Source organism: Acomys russatus, chromosome 7 (genome assembly GCF_903995435.1).
Source record: "Acomys russatus chromosome 7, mAcoRus1.1, whole genome shotgun sequence".
In the NCBI taxonomy this organism is placed as follows: Eukaryota; Metazoa; Chordata; class Mammalia; order Rodentia; family Muridae; genus Acomys; species Acomys russatus.
The window spans coordinates 55,203,630-55,231,229 of NC_067143.1; the positions used below are offsets into that span (position 1 = coordinate 55,203,630).

The following is a 27,600-nucleotide window of genomic DNA, read 5'->3' on the forward strand; positions in this document are numbered from 1 at the left end:
TCACACAGGTACACATATACCAGGCAAAATCACTGCAAAATGTTGTCCAACAGAACTAACAATCACTACATAGTGGGTTGCCGTTGATATTTGGAAGTGCAGGTGCATTGATAACAAACACTCTTACTCACCTACTTTAGCTGTTGGTCTTGGCAGATGACACAGGTTGGAAAAATATTTAACTTGACAGCTACATTCTAAGAAATTTCTGTTTCCATGTTTACTTGACCTTACTAATATAGTTTCTAGAATTGCCATGCTATGATATGATGCAAGACTAGATAGTTCCTACCTCTTATGCTGAGGCAAATACTTTCTATTTTAAAATACCAGTGAACATTCCATGTGTGTGTTCTAGTCCTAATTCTAGTTTGCTTCAGGTAAAGAGAGGTAGGCTACAGGACAGTGGCAGCTGTCTTAGGGAGTTAGAAGGAAAACCATATTCTTAGCTCATGCTATGGTGGACAGGGTAGGGGACCTTCTGGCAACATGGAAATGTGTTGGAACTTTGCGTGAATACAACCAGCAGAAGCCAGTCCAGGCTTCTACCCTTCCAGGTATGTATTTCTCTCTACAGATTTTAAAGTGAAATCAACAATTTTAAGAACACTTTATTCAATTGTTCTTCCATGTTTTATTTGCTTTTATTATTTCATAAAAGGTGAACAATTTAAATTAACGCACCTTTAAATTTTTTTCTTTTATTTTTGAGATTATGATGTGATCATACAATTTTCCTTTTCCTTTACTCTCTTTAAACCCACCCATATACTGCTCCATATTTTCCCTTTTAAATCCATAAAAGTAACATTATGCAGAGTGGAATTGTGTTTATGTATTTAGGAATAACGCACTTTTTAGTTGTGTTCATATGGATATACATAACACACGATAGTTATAGTCTCCAAGAAGTCTCCAGCTTCCCTGTCTACACTCAATAGGATTTCAATGAACTCTATAACTCTGGTATCTTTTTAAAATGGAAAGGAGTATTTTAGGGTAACCTGATAGTTGTTTTGAGAAAGCTTGGTAAGTTTTTGAGCAGTGTAGTAGATTGGATAAAGAGAAAGCTAGAATGTACCTTAAAGGTTTAGTAGCTGATCCATTTGTCCAGCAATGTCTTCCATCAAGGTAAAGAACATCCCAGCTCCTTTTAGCATTCTTACCTCTTATTAATACAAAATTATCATTGTTTTCTTTTAGTAGACATTGCAATGTTATAATTGTGTTATTTAAGAAATCAAAAGTTAATCAAGTTGAGAACCTACTATTCCTTGTAGGAAGTGGATTTTTTGGACATTGAAGTGCACCAATAACCTCCATTAAGTTTCTACATGATTCTAAAACCAAGAAACAATGAGTAAGAATCACTTGATGTAAGAAATTGGGACTTTTTAGATATAGTGTTTGGAATTCATATACATAAATACATAAATGCGAGCATACATACATAAAGATGCAAAGGAACTGGTTAAGATATTGCCTTTCTTTTTCAACTGTAGCCAGTGGTCACTGCTTCTGAGAAGTAACTGTGATACACATTTCTCTGCCTGAATGACTTTGCTCTCCTGAACTTTTCTTCCCATCTATTAAAAAGGATCGCTCATTTCCCTCTGGTTCTGTTTATTTCGCTTTTCAGTATTGCAAAGGCTGTTTTAGTTTTGAGGAAAATGCCAGACTTTTAATAAGCTTTCATATATTTAGTTTAAGAGTTGTTCTAAATACTGATCTGTTGGAGAGAATATTTTATTAAATGTATGATAAGAAAGGGAGGTATCTGTAATTTATAGATGAAGGAACTGGAAAACAGAATTAAGGGAAATGTGTAAGTGGACAGTGGACAGCAGCCCTAGTAACCACATCACACTGCTCCTGTGTTTCCAAGCCTTGGTTTCAAATGCACATTGAAAACAAGGCACATAATCTAATAGAGACGCTCTGCTACAGCGGGGGAAGCAGGATATATTTCCGCCTTTAACCCGTGAGGTAATTACCAAATGATAAAGAGTTTCTAGAATTTCTGGTACATCAAATCGTAAGTGTCAGAAACGGCGTGTAGCTCCTTTAGTGTTTCTCTCCCTCTGGTTCCCTCAAATACCATATGCAAACACAAAGGTAAAACGCTTTTCTCAAAATTTGTCGATGTAACTGATGCAGCTGCTTTGACCAAATTAATTCACTAACGTTGTTATTAAGTGAGAAGAAACCGAGCCTATTGGGGTTAGCATTTATATACAAAAATACTGGGGAAAATTACAATATTTGACTTATTAATAAAACCATAATTAAAGAGATGGAGAAGGCTAAAATAATTAGGTCTCCTCTCACCAAAATAACTGTGCATCACAACCAAAGAATTTCAAGAAACTTTGTTTTTTATTTTTAATTACTTTTTATGAGCTTACATTTTGCTCTTTCTTTCATTTGATTCAAACAAGTGTAGTTCTCAGACTATCACAAAATCTCCCCCAAAAGTTACTAATAAGCAAAGTATTTTCCTAATTGATGTACTTTTACATGCGGTTCCATTATTTAACTGCTGTGTTCTAATGCGCTTTCATCAGTTTCTCCAAGAATGTCATAAATCATTAGTTTGTACAGTTTACCATATGATAAGACATTGAAGTAAAAAGCCCTTATCCTTCCATAGCAGCAAGAAACATGTGTGGTGACTCAAACAAGAATGTCTATACCAGCTTGGATCTTCTGAAGTTCTGATAGGGACAGCAATGCCTTGGGCTCACACCTGACACACGGCAGATCTAACCGAAGTGATAAGTGTAGCTTAGGAGGAAAGCACAACTTGTCCTCAAGCTCTGAAGACACTAGAGCTCCAGCCATCCACAGCAGCTTTAATTTTCTGCTTCCAGCATCTACAAAAGGAATTTCAGGTGAGAAACAATGCCTATCTCCCCTGGAGTAAAATCATACATCAGAATAAACATATCAATGATGATGTGAGTGGTGTACCCACTAACCTGAGTCTTGTGATTCTTGCTTTCCTGACAGAGCTGTGGGCTCTGGTACCTCCACAGACCTGAGACTAGACATCTCAGAACCAAAGCCACACTACCCACCAACCACTCTGCAGCAGTAAGCCACCTAAAGTTTGTATTGATGTGTGTATTGCACTGGACAGCAGAGAAAGTTCCAAAAATATACATGTATTTTTGAAAGTCCAACCCGTAAAGTTCTTATGACAATTTATGTTTTTTTTTAATATCCCTAGTGTACTATTAGGATGTCCAAACTTTTGTTTAAATTAAAAACCAAAGGCGTTTCACACTTGAGAATTAGACATTAACCCTACTGGAAGAAATACGAGGGATATCTTCCTGAGGTTTAGCAGATACTTCCACTGTAAAAACATGCATGTCCTGCATCCTATATACTTTGTCTTATAGGAATCTCTGGTAGACTGTCTCTCATCTACTTCAGGTTGTTGAACCTCAACATGGCTTAAAAGAAAAACCCACCAACAGCCTACTTACCAAATGTACTTAAAATAGCAAATAATTACCCAAGGACTGCGTGCAGACACTGTGATGCTGACTCAGTTAAAAAAAAAAACAGATTTCTCATTATTGCTCCATAGCATCTGACTTTCTTTGCACTTTCATTGAAACTGGAATATAAAATGTACTAAATGGGACATGTTTTATCCACTTTACAATATCCTACTGAAAAACACTCAAATTCTGATTCATTAAAGGGATGCAGCATTTTACCAGTCTCTTTCATAATGACAACCATCCCCCTGAGAAGCAATGGTTTGTTCAATAATTTAATGAAATATAGACTACTTCTAAGATGATTAAAAATCTGTCCAAAGTTTCTCTTGAGGACAGATGACAATGATCAGAAAAATACTTTCCTAGGGTCAGGGTGGCTGATAGCTAATGCTCTCATAGAGTAATGGATTAGGTCAAAGGAGATCTCTTCTAGGACGAAATATCTCAGAAGAATTTCTCAGTTTGGTGCGTATGAGTTGGCTACCAGAACAAAGGGAGAACAAACAGTGAAAAATTTTCAAGCAAAGAAGTCTGAAGTCATAAAGAGGCAGAACATATTCTCTCTGGTGTATTTGTATGTAAGAAGAGATAACAAATCCTGACACTTTCAGGTTTAACTCTCTTTCTGTTACTACAGAAGGCTTCAAGTGGGTGTTTGCTTCTGCTACCAGGACATATACCACAGACCTTTCATGACCAACATAGCAGAGAGCTACTGGAGACCTTAATCTTTGCTGAAATTACACTGAGGTTGAATGCTAGTCTGACAAAGAGTGTCATTAACTAAAGATTTAAATATTTACACTTCCTTTGCAAATAATTTTTTTCAGGTATCATGATCAGTGGAGAGAAGGCAAGATGCTGAGCTCATTAAAACCCAACAACGCATCATATTTAAACCCTAAAACTGTAATTTTGATTGGAATTCCTGGCCTAGAGCATGTACAGTTTTGGATTGGATTTCCATTCTCTGCAGTGTGCCTAGTGGCTCTCTTGGGAAATATAATTTTGTTGGTCATCATCCCAGCTGAGCGTAGCTTGCACCAGCCCATGTACATCTTCCTGGCAGTGCTGGCAGCTACAGACATAGGACTCTGTGTGGCCATTGCCCCCAAAATGTTAGCTATCTTTTGGTTCAGAGCTTATTCCATGGCCTTTGATGCCTGCCTACTCCAGCTGTTCTTTATTCATACTTTGCAGGGCATGGAGTCTGGTATTCTACTGGCAATGGCTTTTGATCGCTACATTGCCATCTGTGATCCTCTGAGGCACACTTCTATCCTCACACCCTTAGTTGTAGGTCGTATGATAGTGGTGGTGGTAATTCGAGCAATCGTGCTTGTAGGTCTGCTACCGATTCTAATAAAAAGACTGCATCTTTTTTATTCCATTCAAATTGCCCACTCTTACTGTGAGCACATGGCTGTGGTAAAGCTTTCAGCAGATGATGTGCATGTCAATAAAATATGCGGTCTTTTTGTGGGGTTTAGCATTCTGGGATTTGACATGATTTTCATCCTCATCTCATATGCACTGATTTTCCGGGCTGTTTTTCAACTTCAACAAAAGGAGGCACGGCTCAAAGCCTTTAATACCTGCACTGCTCACATTTTTGTTTTTCTAGAGTTTTATATTCTTGCCTTTTTTTCCTTTTTCAGTCACCGGTTTGGTCTTGTTGTTCCCTCAACTCACATTCTTCTGTCAACAATCTACCTCCTCCTGCCACCTGCTCTCAACCCTATTGTTTATGGTGTAAAAAACATGGTCATTCGTAAGCGGGTGGCACAGATCTTTCTTCTGAATTGTGGGTGCCAGACACTTCCTTGCAGAAAGGCTGATATATGCTAGAGATGGCAAAGGTTTGCTCTGGGCTCTCTTTAGGGATTTCACATTCTTATGATGGAACATTAAGGGTTTGATTTCCACAATTACGTATGGTTTGGAATAGAAAGTACTGTGAATAAAACTGATATCATGTCTCTGTCTCTGGTACATTTGATTTCAAAGAAATATCTCATTGTTTCAATTGCATGTAATTTACAGGAGATGTAGGTTTTTTGGGGGCGGTTGTTTGATTTTTGTTTTTGCTTTTATTTTTGCTTTTTAAAAAAAGAATATAACTGAGAACATAGTTTACTTTTTTATTCCAGGAGACCTTTATTTGACTATGAGACAATTCCCTGCAGGGGTGATGAAAATAATTCTTACCTGGAGTTAATTTCTCTCAAGCATCACTTCCTAGTTTAAGGCTCTTATTAGCTGACTTGCAGTTACCCCGCTGAATACCCTGCTTGTTCTTTTCTAATATCCGTTTTCCAGTTTTAATATATTTTATTGATTGAAATAATTTTCCTTTTTTAATTATCACTTTTTATTAAATATTCTTACATATACATCTATATTATTACACATATATACAGTACTGCAAGAAAACCATGAAATAATCAGGAATTATATAAATATTACATTCTTAGTGTCTTCGCTATTTGTATTTGGCAGCTTTGAAGAAACTATCTTTCTTATTTTGGTGCATCTAAATGTCTGAATGTTAATTAATATCTGCCATATCTTGTCATTATCTACTTTAAAAATCTATCTCAACCTAGAAACATGTAGGTCTGATGAAAAATAGAAATGCTAGTTATTTACTGGTTGCTCAAGGGCAGATTTTTAGTACATTCATTGCATATATGGGTTCATTTTAGCTATGGATTATGTCATGTTATTCATACTTTAAATTTCCATCTTATTAAGTTAAAATGCAAAGTGTAAAGAAAAATTAATAGGATCAATACTCACTGTGATTATTATGTTAATAAAAACTTATTGAGACTTTTATTGATTTCTCAATAGTTTACTATATATTTCTAATTTAATCATTGTCATCAGAAAATACTAAGAATTGCATTTTGTCCCAGTATAACTTTTATATTCTGTCACTTTGTAGCTAATGTATGTATGATTTATTGGATTATTTGGCTGTGTTTGTGTGTGTAAATGATCCAATAATAACTTAGTAGAGAGATGGCTCAGTGGTTATGAGTACTTGTTACTATTACTGAAGCCCTCAGTTTGGTTTCTATCACACACATTGTGGCTCACAATCACCTGTAACTTCTGTTCAAGGGAATCTGACACCGTTTTCTGGCCTCTGTGGCCAGGAAGCATTAACTTGTTATGGTTCATATATGAAGGAAAGAAGCTATAAGCATAAAATAAAATAAATGAAACATTAATAGATAACTAAAAGTAGATAAGTTAAAATTCAAATGATAAATTAATAGATTAAAAATAGAGAGAAATAGAGACATTTCTGCAGCTCAAAGTAAATCACTGATAATGAAGAAATGAAGTAATATACTGCATTCTACATATATTACATAACTCTAAAACATTTTGAAGAAATATGTGGCAATGAAAATTAATAATGTAAATATACTAATTAAGCTTCTTGGATATAAGTTTTTATACTGTTCTATAAGTAGATTCTAGACCTATTTTACAGGTAGGAATATTTTTATAATACTATAAACCAGTAAAAATCTCACTCTTGGAATCTTTTGCATGGAGGGAAAATCACTACAGTTTTCTTCCTAAATTTGTACAGCATTAAACTGACTACTAAATACTAAATTCTTAAATATAGATAATATGTAATATATGCTCAACCTCCTTAGTCATCAGGGAAATGCAAATCAAAACAACTCTGAGATTCCATCTTACACTCATCAGAATGGCTAAGATCAAAAACTCAAGCGACACCACATGCTGGTGAGGATGTGGGGAGAGAGGTACACTCCTTCATTGCTGGTGGGAATGCAAACTAGTACAGCCACTTTGGAAATCTATCTGGTGCTATCTCAGAAAAATGGGAATAAGGCTTCCTCAAGACCCAGCTATTTCACTCCTTGGAATATACCCAGAAGATGCTCCAGCACACAACAAGAAAATTTGCTCAACCATGTTCATAGCAGCCTTATTCATAATAGCCAGAACATGGAAACAGCCTAAGTGTCCCTCAGTAGAAGAGTGGATAAAGAAACTGTGGTACATATACACTATGGAATACTACTCAGCTATTAAAAACAAGGAATTCCAGAAATTTGTGGATAAATGGATTGAGCTAGAAATTATCATAATGAGTGAGTTAACTCAGAAGCAGAAAGAATCAAATGGTATATACTCACTTATATCTGGATACTAGCCCAAGGGGCATGTCCCACGAAAGCCTTCACTTACCAGGAAACTGGGACAGAGGGGAGGGCATCCTATTGGGACTCTAAATGAGAGGTGCATGGGAGAATAACAAAATAAAAGGATACAGAGGGTCCTAGAAATCTACAAGTAGAACAATATGATAGGCAGATTTGGGCCCAGGAGTCCCGCTCAAACTAAGGCACCAGTGTCTGGGTTTTCTAGTCCAAAAGTGTATCTGACCTCAGGCCACCCGGTCAATCCACAGAAAGCTCCAGGGTCCACACAGGCAAGGGCACAGGTTCTACATGCCTGGTGGGACACATAGCACCTGTACTCAGTGTCTCAGAAGGAACTGTGGGCTACAGAGCACCAACGTCTGAGTCTCTGTTCAGAGATGAGATACAATGGTGTGGAACACAGGCAGATCTGATTTCAGGTCACTGGGATGGCCCAAAGAAAGTTCCCAGGTCTGATCTCAGGTCACCTGCCTGATCCATACTGGTGAGAGATCTCAACCGATAGTCATTCACCTAAGAGCTGCTCTCAATGGCCATTGAAAGACACCAGGAACTACCACCCAATGCCAGAGACAGCAGGATGGCTAAAGACAAGCATAAAAACACAAACAACAAAAGCCAAAAAAAAAAAAAAAAAAAAAAAAAAAAAAAATGGCAGCTCCAGAACCCACCTATCCCAAAGCAATCAGCCACAGAAACTCTAACATAACTGAAACACAAGAAAATGACCTCAAATCTTTCCTTATGAAGATGATAATCGGAGAAATGAATAAAATTCATACACAAATTCAGGAAAATACAGCCAAACAGGATGAGACCTATAGAGAGGAAATGAAGAAACAATTGGAAGAAATTTAGGAAATTGCAAACAATCAGGTGAAGGAAATCAATAAAACAGTTCAAGATCTGAAGATAAAAATGGAAACGATAAAAGAACAGACAGAAAATAGCCAAGAATGAGAGAACATAGAGAAGAAAACAGGAACTGTAGAGGTAAGTATTGCTAAAAGAATATAAGAGATGGAGGAAAGACTCTCAGGTGTAGAAGATACAATGGAAGAATTTGATGAAACTATCAAAGAAAATGTAAATTCTAAAAAATTCCTGATACAAAACATTCAATATATCAAGGACATCATGAAATGATAAAACCTAAGTATAATAGGAATTGAGGAAAGATGATGCCTGGTTTCAAAGCCTAGAAAATATTTTCAACAGAATCATAGAAGAAAATTGCCCCAATTTGAAGAAAGAAAAGCCTATAAATGTACAAGACGTCTACAGAAAACCAAATAGAGTAGACCTGCTACATAAAAATCAAAACACTAAATGTACAGAATAACGAAAAATATTAAAAGCAACAAGGGAAAAGGGCAAGTAACACACAATGACAAACCTATCAGAATCACACCTGACTTTTCCGCAGAGACCATAAAAGACAGAAGGGCCTGGACAGATGTCTTGCAAACCCTGAGAGAACAAACATGACAGTATAGACTATTATACCCACAAAGACTTTCAATAACCATAGATGGAGAAAACAGAGTTTTCCATGACAAAAACAAATTTAAACAGTGCCTATCCACAAATCAAGCCCTACAGAAGATATTAGAAGGAAAGTTAGTAAATGAGGCTAACTACACCCAGGAAAACACAGGAAATAGATAACTTCACTTTAGCAAAACAATAAATAGACAAGCAAACAAAAATACTACTACAACCAAAATAAAACTAAAAGGACCTAATAGTCATTGGTCATTAATCTCTCTCAACATCAATGGTCTCAACTCTCCAATAAAGAGACACAGACTAACAGAATGAATGTGTAAATAAGAACCAACATTCTGCTGCATAATAGGAACACCTCAAACACAAAGATAGACATTACTTGAGAGTAAAGGACTTGAAGAAGGTCTTCCAAGCAAATGGACACAAAAAACTGGCTGTAGTAGCCATTCCATTATCTAATAAAGTAGACTTTCAACCAAAATTAAAAGAGATGAGGAAGGACACTTAATATTCATGAAATGAAAACTCAGCTGAGATGATGTCACAATTCTGAACATCTATGCCTGAAATACAAGGGAACCCACATTTATAAAAGAAACATTACTAAAGCTTAAACCATGCATTGATTCCCTATAAATTAATACTGGGAGTAATTCAAAACAAAAGGAGATCAAAGGGATCATAGGAAACGAGAAAGTTAAGGTATCACTATTCACAAAAGATATAAAAGTGTACATAAATGATTCCCAAAATTCCACCAGAGAATACCTAGAGCTGAGGAACACCCTCAGCAAAGTGCTAGGATACAAGATTAATTAAAAAATATATATCAGTAGTCCTCCTGTATAAAAACAGCAAATGTGCTGAGAAAGAAATTAGGGAAACTATACCCTTTACAGTAGCCACAAACAATATAAAGTCTTTTGGTGTAACTCTAACCATGCAAGTGAAAGATTTATATGAAAAAAACTTCAAGTCTCTGGAGAAAGAATTTGAAGAAGGTATCAGAAGATAGAAATCTCCCATGATTGTGGATCAGGAGTATCAACATAGTAAAAAGAGCCATCTTGCCAAAGTCAATCTACAGATTCAATGCAATCCCTATCAAAATACCTACACAATTATTTGCAGACCTTGAAAGAACAATTCTCAACATCATATGGAAAAAGAAAAAAAAAACCCAGAGTAGCTAAGACAATCCTGTGCAATAAGATATTTTCTGGAGGGATCTCCATCCCTGATCTCAAGCTGTACTATAGCGCAACAGCAATAAAAAATGGCATGGTACAGGCATTGAAATAGGCAGGTTGATCAATGGAATCTAATCGAGGACACAGAAATAAACCCACACACCTATGGATTTTTATCAAGAGGTTTATTAAATGAGCATGGGGAGAGAAGGAAAAGGGGACCCAAGAGAGAGAGAGAGAGAGACAGAGACAGACACAGAGGAAGAGAGGGGTGAGAGCAATAAGAGAGAGAACACTTTATTTTTCACAATGGAAAAAAGCATCTTCAACAAATGGTACTGGTCTAACTGGAAGTCAAACTGTAGAAAAAAACATAAATAGACCTGTATTTATCATTTGGCACAAAATTAAATTCCAAGTGGATTAAAGACCTCAACATAAAACCAGAGACACAAATTCTGTAGGAAGAAAAAGTGAGGAAGAGCCTTGAACTCACTAGGACAGGAGATAACTTCCTGAACAGAACACCAATAGTTTAGGCTCTAAAGAATCAGGATGATGGAAAGACCCAGAGGGTTCAGGAGTCTGACAAGGATACAATCAAGGCCAGCATATCTTGATCCAGGGGGGCCTCCACAAACTGTTGTACCAACCAAGTACAATGCATGCAGTGAACATAGACCCCTTGTTTAGATACAGCCAATAGACAGCTCATTCTCCAGAGGGGACTGCCTCTGACATGAACTCTGGTTGCCCCGATTTGATCAAATCCCCCTGGTGGGGATGTCTGGTGGCACACAGAGGAAGGGGATACAGGCTGTATTGATGAGACCTGATAGGCTGTGGTCATATTGTAGGGAAGGAGGGTCTCTTCAGTCAGAAATCTAAGCGAGGAAAATAGGGCACAAGAGGGAGCAAGGATAGGAAGATACAAGTGAGGGATGACAATCATGATGGAATAGTTTTTCAATATATTACTTGAAATTCTACTTAGAGCAATAAAACAACTGAAGAAGAGCAAAAGGATACAAGTTGAAAAGGAAAGAGTCAAAGCTTTGTTATTGACAGATGATGTAAATAAAAACCACAATTTTTACCAGAGAACTCCTACAGTTGATAGACATCTTCAGCATTGTGTCTAGATGCAAAATCAACTAAAAATTAATGAGTAGCTCTGATATATACAAATGACAAATGTACTGTGACAGAAATCAGGGAACCAACAGCTTTCACAATGGCCACAAACAATATAAAATATCTTGGGGTAACCCTAACCTAACAAGTGAAAGACTTGCATGATGAAACTTCAAGTTTTTGAAGAAAGATATTGAAGAAGATATAAAAAATAGAAAGATCTCCCATGCTTATGGGTAGGTAGAATTGCCATAGAAAAATTGACACATCCTCCATCTGAATAGCAGGGGTAGGTTTATTGCATGCATTGTCCTTGGTTGGTACAAAAGTTTGTGCATGTTCCCCTGGGTCCAGATACATCAGCCTTGATAGTCATTTTGATTTGCATTTTTCTGATGAGTAAGGATTTTGCACATTCATTTAAGTGTTTGTCAGCCATTCAATATTCCTCTATTGAGAATTCTCTCTTTAGCTCTGAACACCATTCTTAATTGTGTTATTTGGTTTGGTGGTGTTTAATTTCATGAATTCTTTATATATTTTGAATATTAGCCATTTGTCAGATGTAGGGTTGGTGAAGATCTTTTGCCAGTCTTTGGGTATCACTTTGTTCTGTTGACAGTGTCCTCTGCCTTACAGAAGCTTCTCAGCCTCATGAGGTCCCATTTATTAATTGTTGACTTTAGAGCCTGGGCTGTTGGTGTACTGGTCAGGAAATTGTCTCCTGATCTAGCCAATGGACAGCTAATTCTCCATAGTTGTGTGGAAAACATGGACTGACTCTGACATGAACTCTGGTGTTCCCTATTTGCCCACTTCCCCTTGGTGGAGAGGCCTGGTGACACTCAGAGGAAGAGGAAGCACGCTATCTGGATGAGACCTGGTAGGCTATGATCATATGATCATGTGATCAGATGATTATGTGAACAATTTAAGCAGATCCCATGACAAAAAGTTTAGACAACTTCATTGTTGGTGGAGTGTATCAGAAATTCTTCTTAATGCTGGCAACCCTTCAAAGGCATTTGACTTCCTCAATGTCTACTACACAGTGTGTTTTAAAATTGGTTCAATAAAATAAACAGACAGAAACATTACATCAAAGGAAGAAATAAAACTTTTTTGAGCTCCCATTTATTCTTGAAACTTTAAAGTATTATAATATTTTCAAATAAATTTAGTAATATAGTAGTAATTGCCAGGAGTACATGACTGGCAGCTCTAGTGACATTATATTTTCCAAGATATGTAGGATTTTCTTTCATTTTGCGATAAAATTATTTATAGGCCACAGGTTGGGCAAAGTAACAACAAATCTTTTGTTTTCTTCTTCTACATAGTCCCTGTGTTTCCTGGCTTTTTTTCTTCCTGAAAATTGTCTCAGGACTATTGGATCATAGCATTGGCCCATGGCTTCATCTAAAACTCTTGCTATTTAGAAATACCTTCCCATTATGTAGATAATTGTATCCAGGCTACGCAACATCAAGCAATGAGAATCTTTTCTCTACAAACCAGAGATGGCTATCAGAAATTACTGGCCCTCCTTCAGGGACCAAGTCAAAACATCAACCTGGGATCAGCTCAGCTCTATGAAAAGCCAAATAAGAAGAGGCTGGAAGCAGATGATGCAATCTGGTAAGTTATTAATTCCTTTCCAAATATAAACTGCATCAGGGGAGGTTAATTCCAGCTGACAATTTCTGTCTGGGTGAGTTTTTTTCTCCATGTATTAAGACTCCTATATAGCTAAGCATTTCTGATTGTATCAAATTTTAAAAGTAAGAAAGGAAATGAACAAAAAGAGCATCAGATGATCTCATTTGAGTGTCTTAATAATGGATATTCCTCTAACATGAACAAGTTTTCTTTCTTGGACACAGGATATTTGTTAATAGTATTTCACATGGATCAGTATAACATCTAGATGTAGAGAAAAGTTGAGATGGAAGAGATAGAAGGTAATTTTTGTACCATTATTTTAGTTGTATATGAGGAAGACATGATAGATACATTAACTAGTAACAAGGTGAGAATAAGATTCTCAAGGTATCTTTTTAATAAAATTTTGCCAAACAGCTTATTACAAAGAGATAGTCTGTGCTTTGGAAGCATGTATGTGTGTGTGTATATATGTGTGTGTGTGTGTGTGTGTGTGTGTGTGTGTGTGTGTGTGTGTGTGTGTGTGCGTGCAAACCGGCATATAGTTTGAGCAGAAGGGTTGTAAGTAAATGAAGAGTCAAATATAGGGGCATGCCATCTTTCTTAGCTCTTTATCTAATCCTGCTTTCTGAGCAGTTGCAGCTCACATCTCATACCTGAAATCTAGATTATCAGGGAAATATATGTTGCTGATGATGTACTTCCTGATACAAAAAGCAAATTATATACAACTATTTAAAATTATATTATATATTTATATACCACAATTTCATATATTATACTAAATAAATAAGAGATGATCTCTGCAATTAAAACTATGAGATGTGATCCTTGCATTATTGTCTATTAAATGTGATCCTTGAATTACCTATGATGATGAGACCAAAGCTAAATTTGTCTTCTGTCCTTAGATCATCAATCAGTGCTTAAGTAATGATATCATATGGAATGTCTTTTTCAGCTCCTTTACATTTTGCCTCAACAATTTGTGCCCTATTCACAAAAGAACTATATTTTTGTTTATAATTACTTTTAAGTAAATTCCTACTCCTACTGGTAATCTCACTTCAAACAGGCATCTTAATAACTTTGTGATACACATTTTCCAATATTTTAATCAGTATCTCTTTATTTTCTTGGTCATATTCTCAATTTTTCTGTGTCTAGAGAAGCTCTTATAGAAATATTTCTACTTTTCCTCATGTACTGAAATATTTCATATTCTGTGACATTGAAGACATTCAATTTGTACATGCATATGTATTAATGTGCTGATTATTATGAATAACATGTTCTTTTCATATAGTTTTCACATGGTATCCTCTCAGTTTCTTCCAATAAGAAGTATTTTTAAAATTACACTCAGAATTATTATCCCTATTCAGTGAGTGATTATATTTATGTATGATTAATAATAGAGCATGTAGAATGAAAATGTATACAACTTTATGTTCATTGAGTTATTAGTGAAAAATTTAAAAGACAAGAGAGTAGACTTGATAGGGGTAGGTTTTAACTTTTTGCCAATGAGAAAGAATTAAGAAATTTTGAGAAGAGAAATTTAAACCATCTTTGAGTTGCTAAAGCCAGTAGTGTCAGAAATTATTTCAATTGCCAACTAGTAACAAAAATGAATAAAATAAAATTAAGTTACACTGAACTCCACTATATATCTCAGTACCCTGCTGCTTTACTGCTTATGCACTACATTAGTACAATATGCATGTTTAAATACTCCAGGTTTGAGACTGTGCTTTTCTTAGCTTATGGTTCCTATTTTCTTCATTGACATTTCTGTGTTTTTAATTAATGCTTTTCTCTGAGATTTACAAGGACTCGTATGCATTATCACCTGGTTAAGAGATGGATGACCACAGTAACATTTAACATAGTCTAGAATGTATGCAGAGTTTGGAGATGGATATGGAGTCACATTTACTTTCTTTGCGACCAGCTGGTGCGACTACAGAAACTCACAGAAATAAAGCAATGAGACAACAAAAATTTTACTTATATAATGTTTAGAAGATGAACATAATGTCATATTCATTTCCTAAAGAAAAGAACATTGGATTTATAAGAATACCAGAGAACCACATTCTTATAAAACTAAGTTGATGCTCAAAGATTTAAAGCCACATGTTCATACTTCTATCTGTATGTGTAAGATGTTGAGAAGAATTGTGAATGCTCTTCACATTCACCAGTTTTCTCTGATTGGGTGTCAATATAAGTTGTGAGTAGAAGATTTATCAGCTTCATGGGGTATACCAACTTGTCTTATCTGAACCCAAGGATGGTGACTCTGATTGGCATCCCTGGACTGGAGCACGTGCAATTTTGGATTGGATTTCCCTTCTTTGTCTTATGTCTTGTGGCTTTGCTGGGAAACATCTTCCTGCTAATCATTATCCTCAGAGAACGCAGTCTACACCAACCCATGTACATTTTCCTGGCAGTCCTGGCAGCTACTGACCTTGGTCTCTGCTTAGCCATTGCTCCTAAAATGTTAGCCATCTTCTGGTTTGGTTCATGTTCCATGGCGTTTGATGCTTGCCTAACCCAGCTCTTCTTCATACATGCCTTGCAAGGAATGGAATCTGGCATCCTGCTTGCCATGGCCTTTGACCGGTATGTTGCCATCTGTGATCCTTTGAGGCACAGCTCCATCCTTACGCCTTTATTTCTACTACGAGTGGTCTTGATGGTTGCAGTTCGGGCAACGGTACTCGTTGGGATTTTACCCATTCTTCTCAAGCGACTACAATGGTTCCACTCTGTTGTAATTGTCCATTCTTACTGTGAGCACATGGCTGTAGTCAAGCTGGCAGCAGAAGACGTCCATATTAACAAATCATACGGGCTCTTTGTGGCTTTTGCAATTCTGGGTTTTGACATGATATTTGTTTTAATCTCCTACATTTTGATTTTCCGAGCTGTTTTTCATCTTCCTCACAAAGAGGCACGAAGCAAGGCATTCAACACTTGTACAGCTCATATTGTTGTCTTCCTGGAATTTTATATCCTTGCCTTTTTTTCCTTTCTCAGTCACCGTTTTGGTCATGTGTCACCATATGTTCACATCCTATTGTCTACCATCTATCTGCTTCTGCCCCCAGCCCTTAACCCAATTGTTTATGGTGTGAAGACGAAGGAGATCCGCAAATGGGTTGTGCAAATTTTTGTTTTAAAGTTTAATACTCAGTAATGATCCTTAAAGTATTGTTTCAGAGGAAAACTAGAGAGTTGCATGTTAAAGCTACCTATAATACACATGTCTATTTTTATTAATTTCTTCCAGTATAGCGATCTTCCATTAAAAGTCTATATTCCCAAGAAAAAAATCAGTCTGAACATGGAATAAACAAGAATACAAATGTATCTCATATTTCCCTGTGATTCCCTCATCTAAGTTTTTCTTCTCTGTTTTGTTTCCTTTATTTCTTGCATTCTTATATCTATTTTGTTTTTCTCCCAACCCAGACATCTATTGTGTATTCTGTAATACAAAAGATAGGGCTTTTTTCTCCTGTTGCTAACAGTGACATATGTGTCCTATGATTCTACAGTGATCATAAAAACATTGAGTAAAATTAATGTAATATTAGGTAAGGTACAAGACGGCTAAACCAATATATTTGGCTTTATATGGAGAAGCAACTAATCTAGATTTTTAAATAAATCATACAAAATTGCATGGAGGATATCATGTTAAATGTGACATTTTAATGTCAAACTTTTTAAACAAACTTAATTTCCCTTGTATAAAAACCTTTATGTGGTAACCACATCTGTAGCCTGGGACTCTGAACAGAGAATTTGGTTGGATTTTTACAAGATGATCAGTGAATTCTTCTATAGCACTCCCTGCAAGTTATACTTGTTAGTAAATTATACTCTCTGAATCTGAAAACTCTTTTGATGTGAACATGAGCTCTCTTCAGGAAACATGTGGAGCCACCTGAGAGCATATGAGCAGTCTTTAAATCTGCACCTAAACTATTTTAGGTGGGAGAAACAAACTATATAAGCAGAATAAATCTTATTCTTCTTAGTTCCCTCATGTCACACAGAAGATAATAGAGTATAGAAAACTGATGGCTACTGAGAAATACAAGATTTTATAAGAAGATATCTAAAGATTTAGATATTTAGAAAAGTTATAAAGTATCTCTCAGTATATAACAATGTTGCATGTCACCTTGTTCAATGGAAGTTTGTGTTTTATTACAGTGTTTACTATTCTTATTTTTTACTGGAATAGAAGGAACATTCTTCGTTTCCTACAGAGACAGTGTTGTAATGAAATGCATAATCTTTAGTAATTAATATTTTAATAATTAATATGTATATATTGAATGTACTAAATTTATACAAATATGTGAATCCAGGTATGTAGAGAAGAATATTAGAAGCAAGAAAAAAGTAGCTCTTGAAAGCTGTGGTTTCTTTCCCTTTAGTTATTTTTTTATTTTTGATAGTTTCATACATTTATATAACAAATAGTAGCCATTTAATTTCATTCCTTTCCCCTGTTCAATTGCTCTTCACCTGAAACCCTTCTTTCCCTCTGGTCCTCTGAGTTTGATGACTTTTAAAAAAATTTTTTTATTAGATGCCTGTTTGCTTTCTACAGAAAGACAGAAAAGAGGTCGGTCAAGATACAAGGAGAAGTGGGGAGGAGTTGAGAGGAACAAAGGGAGAGAAAACCAAAATTATAATGTATTATGTGAAGAAAACCATCTATTTTCAATAAAAGAAAAAGGAAAGACTGTGGAAGTACAATTTGCTGTATTGGAGCAGCCAGTGCTGGCTAGGTTAGCTGGGGCTGAAGAGTCAGCTGAGTAGTAAGCGACCAATATCACTGAGGTACTATCCTCAAAGAATCATTTCCTTGTGGTCAGCACATGGAAGCTGTAACCCAGAAGTGTAGCTCAGACAGGCTGAAAGTAAACTGATAATTGCAAGTCACTCCTGTGGGAGTGGGGATTTGTGAGTTGTTTTTTAGTAGTGTTGTCTATTGCATATGATTTGTTACCCACAAACTGGGATCTGCAATGTGGTAATGCCAAGAGGTGTAGCCTTGTAAGAAATGTTATATTATGTAATGTGTTGGTCTCAGCAGGGATTAAAAGAATTCATATGGCACTGTAAATTAGTTCTGTGAGAGAAGCATTTATGGAGGAACAGATGGGATATTCTATCTATGTTTTTCTGTCTTACCACATGTCATAATTTTTGTTACATTGACACAAACCTAGATATACCTGGGAGGAGAAATTGCCTCCATCAGACTGGTCTTTTGGCATATTCGTGGGGCATCTTCTTAATTGCTGAGTGGTGAAGGGCCCTGCTCACTGTGAGCAGTACCTTCCTTTGTTGTTGAGTTTGGGCTTTATCAGAAAGGTAGATAAGCAAGCCAGAGGAGGCAATGCAGTAAGGAGTTTTCCTCCATCGTCTCTGCCTCAGTCCCTGTCTCTAGGTTCCTGCATTGGATTCTGCACATGTTAGAGTATAATCTGTAAACAGAAGTAAATGCTTTCTACTCTGTTAGGATTCTGGTCACTGTAGCAAGAGAAAACAACCCAGGACATCATAGAATCTGCATCTCCACACATGCTTACATCATGGTGTCTTCCACTATTACACATCTAGGGGAGGGAGGGCTCACCTGTACTCCGATAATGACATTTAATCCTGAAAGTTGCACAAATAAATACCTTTTCATAATACGTCACTCATATACTGGTACTTTTGTCCTAGTAGTAGAACCTGAGCTAAAAAAATAAAATATAAAGTCTCACTTAAGCATGTGAGTGAGTTTTAGAGCTCTTCTCTAAGACATCATGATTTCAGTGAGATATAGGATATACTTAAAAATCCTAAAGGTGGTCATTGTCTTTTCACTACAATAAAACAAAAGGCTAAAATGCAGACTTCATTGCAGTATAGTCTAAGATGTATAGAATAGTATAGAAATGGAATCAAGGAGGTTAGAATAGTGCTCATTTACATTACATATGATGTGGTTTTATTGGCTATTTATAAAGTCAAGTTACTTCCAAATTAGTACAAGTAATGATGGTGACATTTGAGCAGGTATAAACTTGCTTTGGATTGCAGAAAGTGAAGTCAATATGAAATTAAGGCACTGACTCTGACATGAACTCTGGTGGCCCCTATTTGAGGACTTCTCCTTGCTGTGGAGGCCTGGTGGGACTCAGGATGAAACCTGATAGGCTGTGATCATATGGTGGGGGAGGAGGTCCCCTTCTGTCACAGACCTAGGGGAGGGGAATAGGATGAAAGAGGGAGAGAGGGGGAATGGGAAATTACAAGTGAGGGGATAACAATTGAGATGTAGTCTGAGTAAATTATTTAAATAAAAAGAATTAAGAGACCCATTTCCACACCCCACCCCCACTACAGCTAGGCATTAACATCCTTCAATAATGCTAACATGCCAAGAGCGTTAAACAATGTTCTAAGCAGTATTTGCATATTACCTCACTTAATTGTTGTAGCTATCCTGTAAATCAAATACTGTCATGACCATTTACCTTTTGCACATATGGAAGCTGATTAAGCTTCTTTCCCAAAGATGACAAACTCAAAATGGCAGAGCCAGAATTCAAGCTCAGGCCTTTTGGCCCCAGAGCTTATGCCTCTAACTGCTACCATATAGCTATTCCCCTCTTGCTGCCAACACTCCTGTCATTGACTCATTTAGGTCAATATCACTGTTGAGTTCTGGGTGTTCCAAAGGCCGTCATCACTAAAGATGGATGTGACAGTAAAGATAGAGAGTCTAGTGGAGTCTTCTGTGTCCTGTGAGGACCATGGTCTTCCCCTGAATAGGTATTTAGCCCACAGAGGACCTTAGTTTCCACTCTGTTTCTTGGGCTTTCTTCCTCTGCTTTCCTCAGTCATAATGGAGTTCACCATTGTTCTTCTTGTTACTGGACACCCCTGCATATCATTGGGGCACACACCCAAAAGAGAGGAACTTGCTGGGATAATTCACTGTGCTAGCTTTAGCACTGAGCACGCTACTTTGTGTAGACAAGCAGGAAATTTCAGTGGAGTCCTCAGGAATTTCTCGGGGTTCTGTAAGAGGGCAGACCTCTGGCCATGCTTCATTATTACTTTCACCTTTACTGTTTGATGCTTGTCACTCAGATATTAGCCATGCTTCTCTGAGATATAGTTTTGATACATGGCACTAGAATATTCTGACTTTAAACCTTCTCATTTATTCAGTTGACACTGAGACTAAAGGTCTACCTCACCCCAACCAAATGAATTCATGTTTAAAAAAATGTGACGTAGCTGATTTAATGCAATGCATAAACTGACATCAACATGAAACTAATGGATAGCATTTGCATACATAGTCTATCAATATTAAAATGACATAAGAAAGTCATATCACACTCTCCACTCAACTGTGGAGAATATTCTGACCATTGGCTAGATCTGGGAAGGGGTTTAAAGTTTACCTCTTGTGGGGAATAATGGGAAAATGGGGGGGGGGGGAGGAATGGGAGGATACAAGGGATGGGATAAACATTGAGATGTAACAAGAATAAATTTTTAAAAAATCTATCTAATAAAGATAAACTCATAAAAATAAAATAAAATAAAATGACGTAAAAGGAACTTTAAAGGCAAGATTAATTAGAAACCTGAAATTTCATTACTAGGCACCCATGCCCTTAAAACATGATCATACACTTTAAAATATTAAAACAAAAGTTTGTGAGTTATATTTTATGTGTAGAATAATATAATAATTTCATAAAATAAAGCAATATTTTGTTTTAAACTTGTACTTTTCTAAAATAAATAATTTATTTTATTATTTTAAGATGTTAATGAAAAATTCATGTGCCACAAAGTTCATTTGTCTTAAGCATACATTACAAAGATTTTTAGTAAGCTTATATGTGTAATATTACTAAATTACAATTATAGAACAGAATACAACACGTTTTTGAGACAGGATTTAATCTGTGTAGCCTCAGCTGTCCTGGACTCACTTGTAGACCAGACCATCCTTATGCTCACAGAGATCCACCTGCCTCTGCCTCTCTGAGTGCTGAGATTAAAGGTATGTGCCTCTGAGCCCAGTTGAATATAACATTATTTTAAAAAACTAATTTATGTATTCACTTTACATCCCTCCTCTCCTCCTGGTCCAACCCTCCATCCCTCTTTCTGTATTCTCTCTTCACTACCCCTCATAAAAGGGGAGCCCTGCTACCTACCTATCCCAGTAGGTCAATTCAATAAGGACAGAGAACATCCTCTAACAGAGTGACCTGGAAAGGGGACTGCCAGGGGGAAGTGATCGAAAAGCATGCAAGAAACTCCTTGTCAGAGACAGCCACCACTCCCAATACTAGAGGATCCACATGAAGAGCAAGGTGCTCATCTGGTACATATGTGCACAGTGGCTAGGTCCAGTCCATACCTGGTCTATGGTTGGTGTTTCAGTCTCTGAAAGCACATCTTGTAGGCAGGGTAAAGTTTGGGTCAGGGTTTTTTAGGGTGTGTTGGTGTTCCCCTCCCTTGACAAGGAGTCCCATCTGGTTAGAGAGTGGCCCCTTCAGTCCTTTGTTGCTAGAAGTGGTCTTAGTTAGAGTCACCACCACATCTTTCCAGGAGTGTACCCTGTCATAGGTCTTCAGCCTGTTTCAGAGATACCCCAGGTCATGGTTTCTCTTCTTTCTGCAAGTCCTCTGTCCTCCTGTCTCCCAACCTCCCACATCAGATCCCTGCCCTCATTTCCCTCAGCACTCCTTCTCCTACCCTGTTCCTTCTCTTAAAGCACTTCCACTGTGTATTCTATTTCCCTTTCTCAGTGAGTTTCATGCATCTTCCCTTGAGCTTTCCTTGTTACTTAGCTTCTTTGGATCTGTGAATTGTAGTATAGTTATCCTGTACTGTATAGCTAATATGTGCTTATAAGTGAGTGCATGCCAAGGTGTGTCTTTCTGGATCTGGGTTATGTCACTCAGGATGATCTTTTGTAATTCCATCCATTTGCCTGCATATTTTATGATTTCCTTGTTTTTAATAGCTGAGTAGTATTCCATTGTGTAAATGTACCATAGTTTCTTTATCTATTCTTTGGTTGAGGGACATCTGGGCTGTTTCCTAGTCTACTGATACTTTTCCTGAAAATTCGTTCCACCTAGAATATTCTTCTCATACACTTTCATGTATTTTGTATTTTATTATCAGTTTTCTCTCTAATGTCTCCATTCTATCTGTCTGACCTTACCAGCACTCAAAGTTAAGGGAACTAGTCCAAAAACTAATCACCAGGATCTTTATATAAGGAAGAATAGACAACATTTGTCTTTGGGCCTGGGTTACCTCTGGGTTATAGTATTTTTCTGTCTCATTCCTTTTCTGGTAAATTTTATATTTTAATTCATCTTTATCACTGGATAAAATGCATTGTGTATAGCTAACACATTTTCATTATCCATTCATCTACCAAAAGATATCTAGACTAGTTTTATTTCCTAGATCTTGTGAGCATAGATGTAGAAAACATGGATGTGTGGGTGTCTCTGTCATAAAGCATATATCATCTTTTAGGTATATGTCCAAGAATAATACCGCTGAGTCTCACTGCCATAGTATTTTTGCTTTCTGAGTAGTTAATTTAGAAAATGTCTATCTCTAAAGGCATTTTATCATATAACCCATATGACCATTTTATTTACACTTTAATGTATTGTAACAGAGAAAGTAAGCTCATTGTTTATTTATGAGTTCATAGATATGTTTATATATCTATATTTAATATAATTTTCTTTTATAATATATGATTGTGCTGGGGAAATAGAGAAAACATGACCACGAAGGAACAAAATTAAATCAGCACTGCATTAATAACACACAATTCAGTGGTACTCTTACATCACTCTGAAACTGTTTCCAGTTCATGTGACACTGTTTGATTAAATAAACAATAAAATTTACAATACAGGACTATGATTGCATTCTGTAAAACATTTTTAAAGCACACGCTTATGAATTGTGAAAGTTTTTGGCATTGTGATGGAAATAACATGCCCTACTTATATTCCCACCATGACCGATTTCTCCTCTTGAATTATTACCATCTTTCCCTCCTCAAGAAAATCATTACTGGCAGAAATTATTTTATATTCTGGCTGTATATAACACCTAATCCAATCCATCAATGTCTTCGGTCTTCTTCTCATTATGGGTACCGGCTCAGTTTCTGTGGCAGTTGAGTACCTGCAACAACCGTTCCCGGATCTGTTTGGTACGTGCTGCATATATTATGGGGTTGACCATGGGAGGCACCAGGAAATACAAATTGTCAATTATAATCTGTAAATAGGGAGCCATATGATAGCCTAAAATCTGGGCTAAGACAGAAAAGACAACTGGAGAATAAAACAGACCAATGACACAAAGATGAGAACCACATGTGCTGAGAGCTTTGCTCCTGGCTTGCCAAGATGGAATGTGAAAGACAGCACAAAGGATTAGCACATATGACAAAATGACAAAAAGTAGATCAACACCTACAGATGCTACAATAACCATGAGGCCGTAGATAACATGGTTGGAAATATCTCCACAAGCAATCATCACAACGGCCATGTATGCGCAGTAGGAATAACTAATGACCTGCGTTTGGAATCGTTTCAGCCTTTTTATCAGGATGGGTGCAGGGGTTAGCACTGCCACTGCCCTTGCCAGTATAGCTAGTGCCATCTTCACCAGCATGTTGCTATCAAGGATGGTTGTGTACCTCAAAGGGTACCAGATAGCTGCAAATCTATCAAAAGCCATGGCCAAGAGAATTCCTGATTCCATTACATAAAAGGAAGGGATAAAAAACATCTGTGTGAGGCAGGCATCGAAACTGATCTCTTTGGCATTCATCCAGAAGATTCCTAGCATTCTGGGTACAGTGACTGTAACCAGGCACAGGTCCACAACTGATAGCATAGCCAAAAGGAGAAACATAGGTTCATGGAGACTCTTTTCTATCCGAATGATATTTAAGATGGTGACATTTCCTATGATGGTTATTACAAATATCAAGAAAAAAGGCACAGAGAACCAGCCATGGGAAGATTCCAGGCCTGGGATTCCAGCCAGGATAAATATCAAGGGCTGAGATATTGAGTTATTACATGAGGGCATAATCACGGGAGCTCTTCAAGATCTGGTTCCTAGGGAGAACAAGGACAATATAATATGAATTTCCTGTCCTCACGCAGAGTTATAGTGGTCAGAACAGTAGTTTATGATGGTAATGATTAGTAAATTGATGATCAAAGCAATACTTGAGCTACTCGGAGTGGAAATGAGGAAAATCCAGGGAAACTTTCTGAGAAGAGAAAAAGCTTTTCTTTATTATTTTTTGTTTTATTTTGTTTTTAGAGACAGGTTTTCTCTGTATAGTTTGACTGTCCTCGACTAAGTCTGAAGACCAAGATAGTCTCTAACTCTCAGAAATCTACCTGACTTTGCCTCCTGAGTGTTGAGATTAAAGGTGTGTGCCACCACCGCCTGACTAGCAAAAACCTTTTCAAAAATAAGTTCTCATTAAACATATACAATTTCCATGGTTTAGACATTCTTGTTGTTCTGATTGCATAATACTCAACTTTTACCCTTTTCTAAATTGACCACCTAGGTGGTGGGATATAAGATGTCTTCCACATTACAAGCAGTGTGTGCATGTAACAAACAAGCCAGTCACTGAAGTACTTACTCCAGCCAAGGACATTGAATATAATTATGTGTTAGTTTTGTTTGGGAGATTGGACTTTGTGCTTTAGAATTCTTCCCTGGAAATGTTTAGATAAGAATAGTTCATCCTGACAAAAGATCCAGGAACTCTGTTGGGAAATTATATAGAAAGACAGATGATCACTTTGGTAGAACAAAAGATGTTCTGGATGACAAAATTGAAATCTCAAAAGACCTCAATAGATAATAATTTATTATTTTTCTAGGACATTCAGTAAAGCACAATTGGGGAGTGGGCAAAGGTCAAGGGCAATTAGTAATGTTCTGTGGAAAACTTTGGTTCTGTTTTTATAGGGAGTAGTATTTTAAGGACAATTCAATAAGCATGTCTACAAAAATAATATTATTATAATCATTAAATATTATAAACCATTTAAGTATTTTTATAGAAACATAAATTTTTCTGTTTAGCTTAGACTTCATAAATTTATTAAACATTTCAACTGTATAATATTAATGAATATCACATAAAAGGAGAAATGTTAATAAGATCATGAATCAAAGCATGTATTCCAAAGTTGCTTTACATAAGAATACTATATATATATATATATGGTCACAAATATTTCCTGTAATTGATAATTTTTTTTTGTATTACTAGGGTTTCATAGTTATGTCCATATCAAATCCACCCATGGCATGTTTAACGTTTCCAAATTATTCGTAAGTCTAACAACTTGGCTTTTATTGCTGTTTTTTTTTGGGATTTTATTGTGAAACAAGGTCTTTCTATGTAGCCCATTTGACCTCAAACTCACTAGGAAACCAGGTCATTCTCATATTTATGGTCCTTCTACCTCAGCCTCCTGAGTGCTGGTATTATGGACACAGCTTGGAAAGTCACTGCACCTGACTCTCACTGAGTTATTGTTAAGTTTCTGGCAGATGTACATCCTCAAATTTATAATGACAATGAAAATACACACACATGTCTCAGCTTAGATTATGTAGTAAATAAATAGAGGGTTTTATAATATAATTTAATCATTATAAACATGTAAGAGTGCAATATGTTGTGATAGCTGGGCTAAAATTCCACTATAACATTTTTTACATAGTATTTTGACTGATTCAGACATGAATCTTTCATATTAAAATTGCATTTTCTCAAAGGCACGCATATGCTTACCAATAGACATGTCCCCTGGGAGATAACATGACATATTAAGCAATATGAAAATCTTTGGAATTTCAGACCTAAACTTACTCTATGTGACTCTATCTCATCTCTTTCTTTTCTTTTTTATATTATATTATAATTTCATCATTTCTCCCTTCCTGGTCCTCCCTCTAAATGCTCACATATATTCCTCCCTTGCTCTCTTTCAAAGTAGGTGTTAAATCAAAAGATTTCATGTAAAAAATTAGATGAACTATATAAAGCAGTCAATCCCTATGTGGATATTACATCCTTGTATCTGCCATTATTCTTAAAATATGTTTTAGTTCTAAAATGGAAGAGCTCTTATTTTTCAATGTAATATCAATTTTAAGTAGGATATAAAACCATTGTATTATAAATTTGTTAATTATAAAAAACTGTGATGAAGATGATGAAAAGTCTTGAACTGATACTGCGGGAGTAAATATTAGAAAATATTGATATTTTGTATTCTAATGCTTCTAGGTTAACCGTATAGTTAAAAAGAAAATATTTGAAGTCATTGTAGCCAGACATCTGTGTATATAATGTGAATTAAAATAGTAATATATAGTTTAATCTATTGGAAGGCAGAATCCTATCATAAATAGTTGCTTTACAGCCAAAAGCAATATGTCACAAAGCCAGAAATGTAGTACATGATGTGGTTTCCAAGGGAAACTGTGTAAACATCTATGAGGAATATTATTAATGATATTCCCCAGATGACAGCATCACAGCATTAGAACTTTAAGCAAAGTGACAATTTTTTTTAATCTGGGATATCATAAAACATTGGCAATGGTATGTGAATATTAGTAGAAGTAAAGATGCAATCAATTCAAGAATAAAAATTTGAAAGATTTGGGCTCTTTTTCCTTCTTCAAATAAGTGTCTCTGGTCAATCTTAAAAAATTGAAAAACTCTGGGTAGGGGTTTAAAGTTTACTGCCTGTATTGTCCTTGGCTGGTGCCTTAGTTTGAGCCGGACCCCTGGGCCCAAATCTGCCTATCATAATGTCCTACTTGTAGGTTTCTAGGACCCTCTGGATCCTTCTACTTTGCTATTCTCCCATGCTTCTCTCATCTAGAATCCCAATAGGATGTCCTCCCCTCTGTCCCAGTTTCCTGGTAAGTGAAGGCTTTCATCTGGACAGAGTAAATTTTTCTTTTTATTAACTCCAGATACTCTTTAGCACTGAATTTCAAACAAAATATTTTCACATGGAAAACTACTGAGAGACATCTAAATATTCTTTTGAATTTATACTTCATATAGGATTTGTAATGGATCATTTCAAATTATACTAGGGTTATGTGAGTGTGACCAGAAACATAAAGTTCTTGATGCCAAAAAAAAAAAAAAAAAATTGCAAAGCTCTACAACAGATTTAGAGCTATTTTGTGTTAATTGGTTAAAAATAAATG

General features: G+C 36.3%; 3 protein-coding genes across 3 annotated transcripts; 2 read left to right on the forward strand and 1 right to left on the reverse strand.

The window, feature by feature from the left end:
• The first annotated feature begins 4,370 nt into the window (after nucleotides 1-4,370).
• Nucleotides 4,371-5,360, forward strand: LOC127191986 (olfactory receptor 52A1-like). The gene has a single exon (XM_051149337.1). The coding sequence runs from the start codon at nucleotides 4,371-4,373 to the stop codon at nucleotides 5,358-5,360; it is 990 nt and encodes a 329-aa protein (XP_051005294.1).
• A 10,121-nt stretch (nucleotides 5,361-15,481) lies between these two features.
• On the forward strand, nucleotides 15,482-16,429 carry LOC127192198 (olfactory receptor 52A1-like). The gene has a single exon (XM_051149521.1). The coding sequence runs from the start codon at nucleotides 15,482-15,484 to the stop codon at nucleotides 16,427-16,429; it is 948 nt and encodes a 315-aa protein (XP_051005478.1).
• Nucleotides 16,430-23,475: 7,046 nt separating this feature from the next.
• Nucleotides 23,476-24,420, reverse strand: LOC127192200 (olfactory receptor 52K1-like). Its single transcript, XM_051149522.1, has one exon. The coding sequence runs from the start codon at nucleotides 24,418-24,420 to the stop codon at nucleotides 23,476-23,478; it is 945 nt and encodes a 314-aa protein (XP_051005479.1).
• Between the last annotated feature and the right edge of the window lie 3,180 nt (nucleotides 24,421-27,600).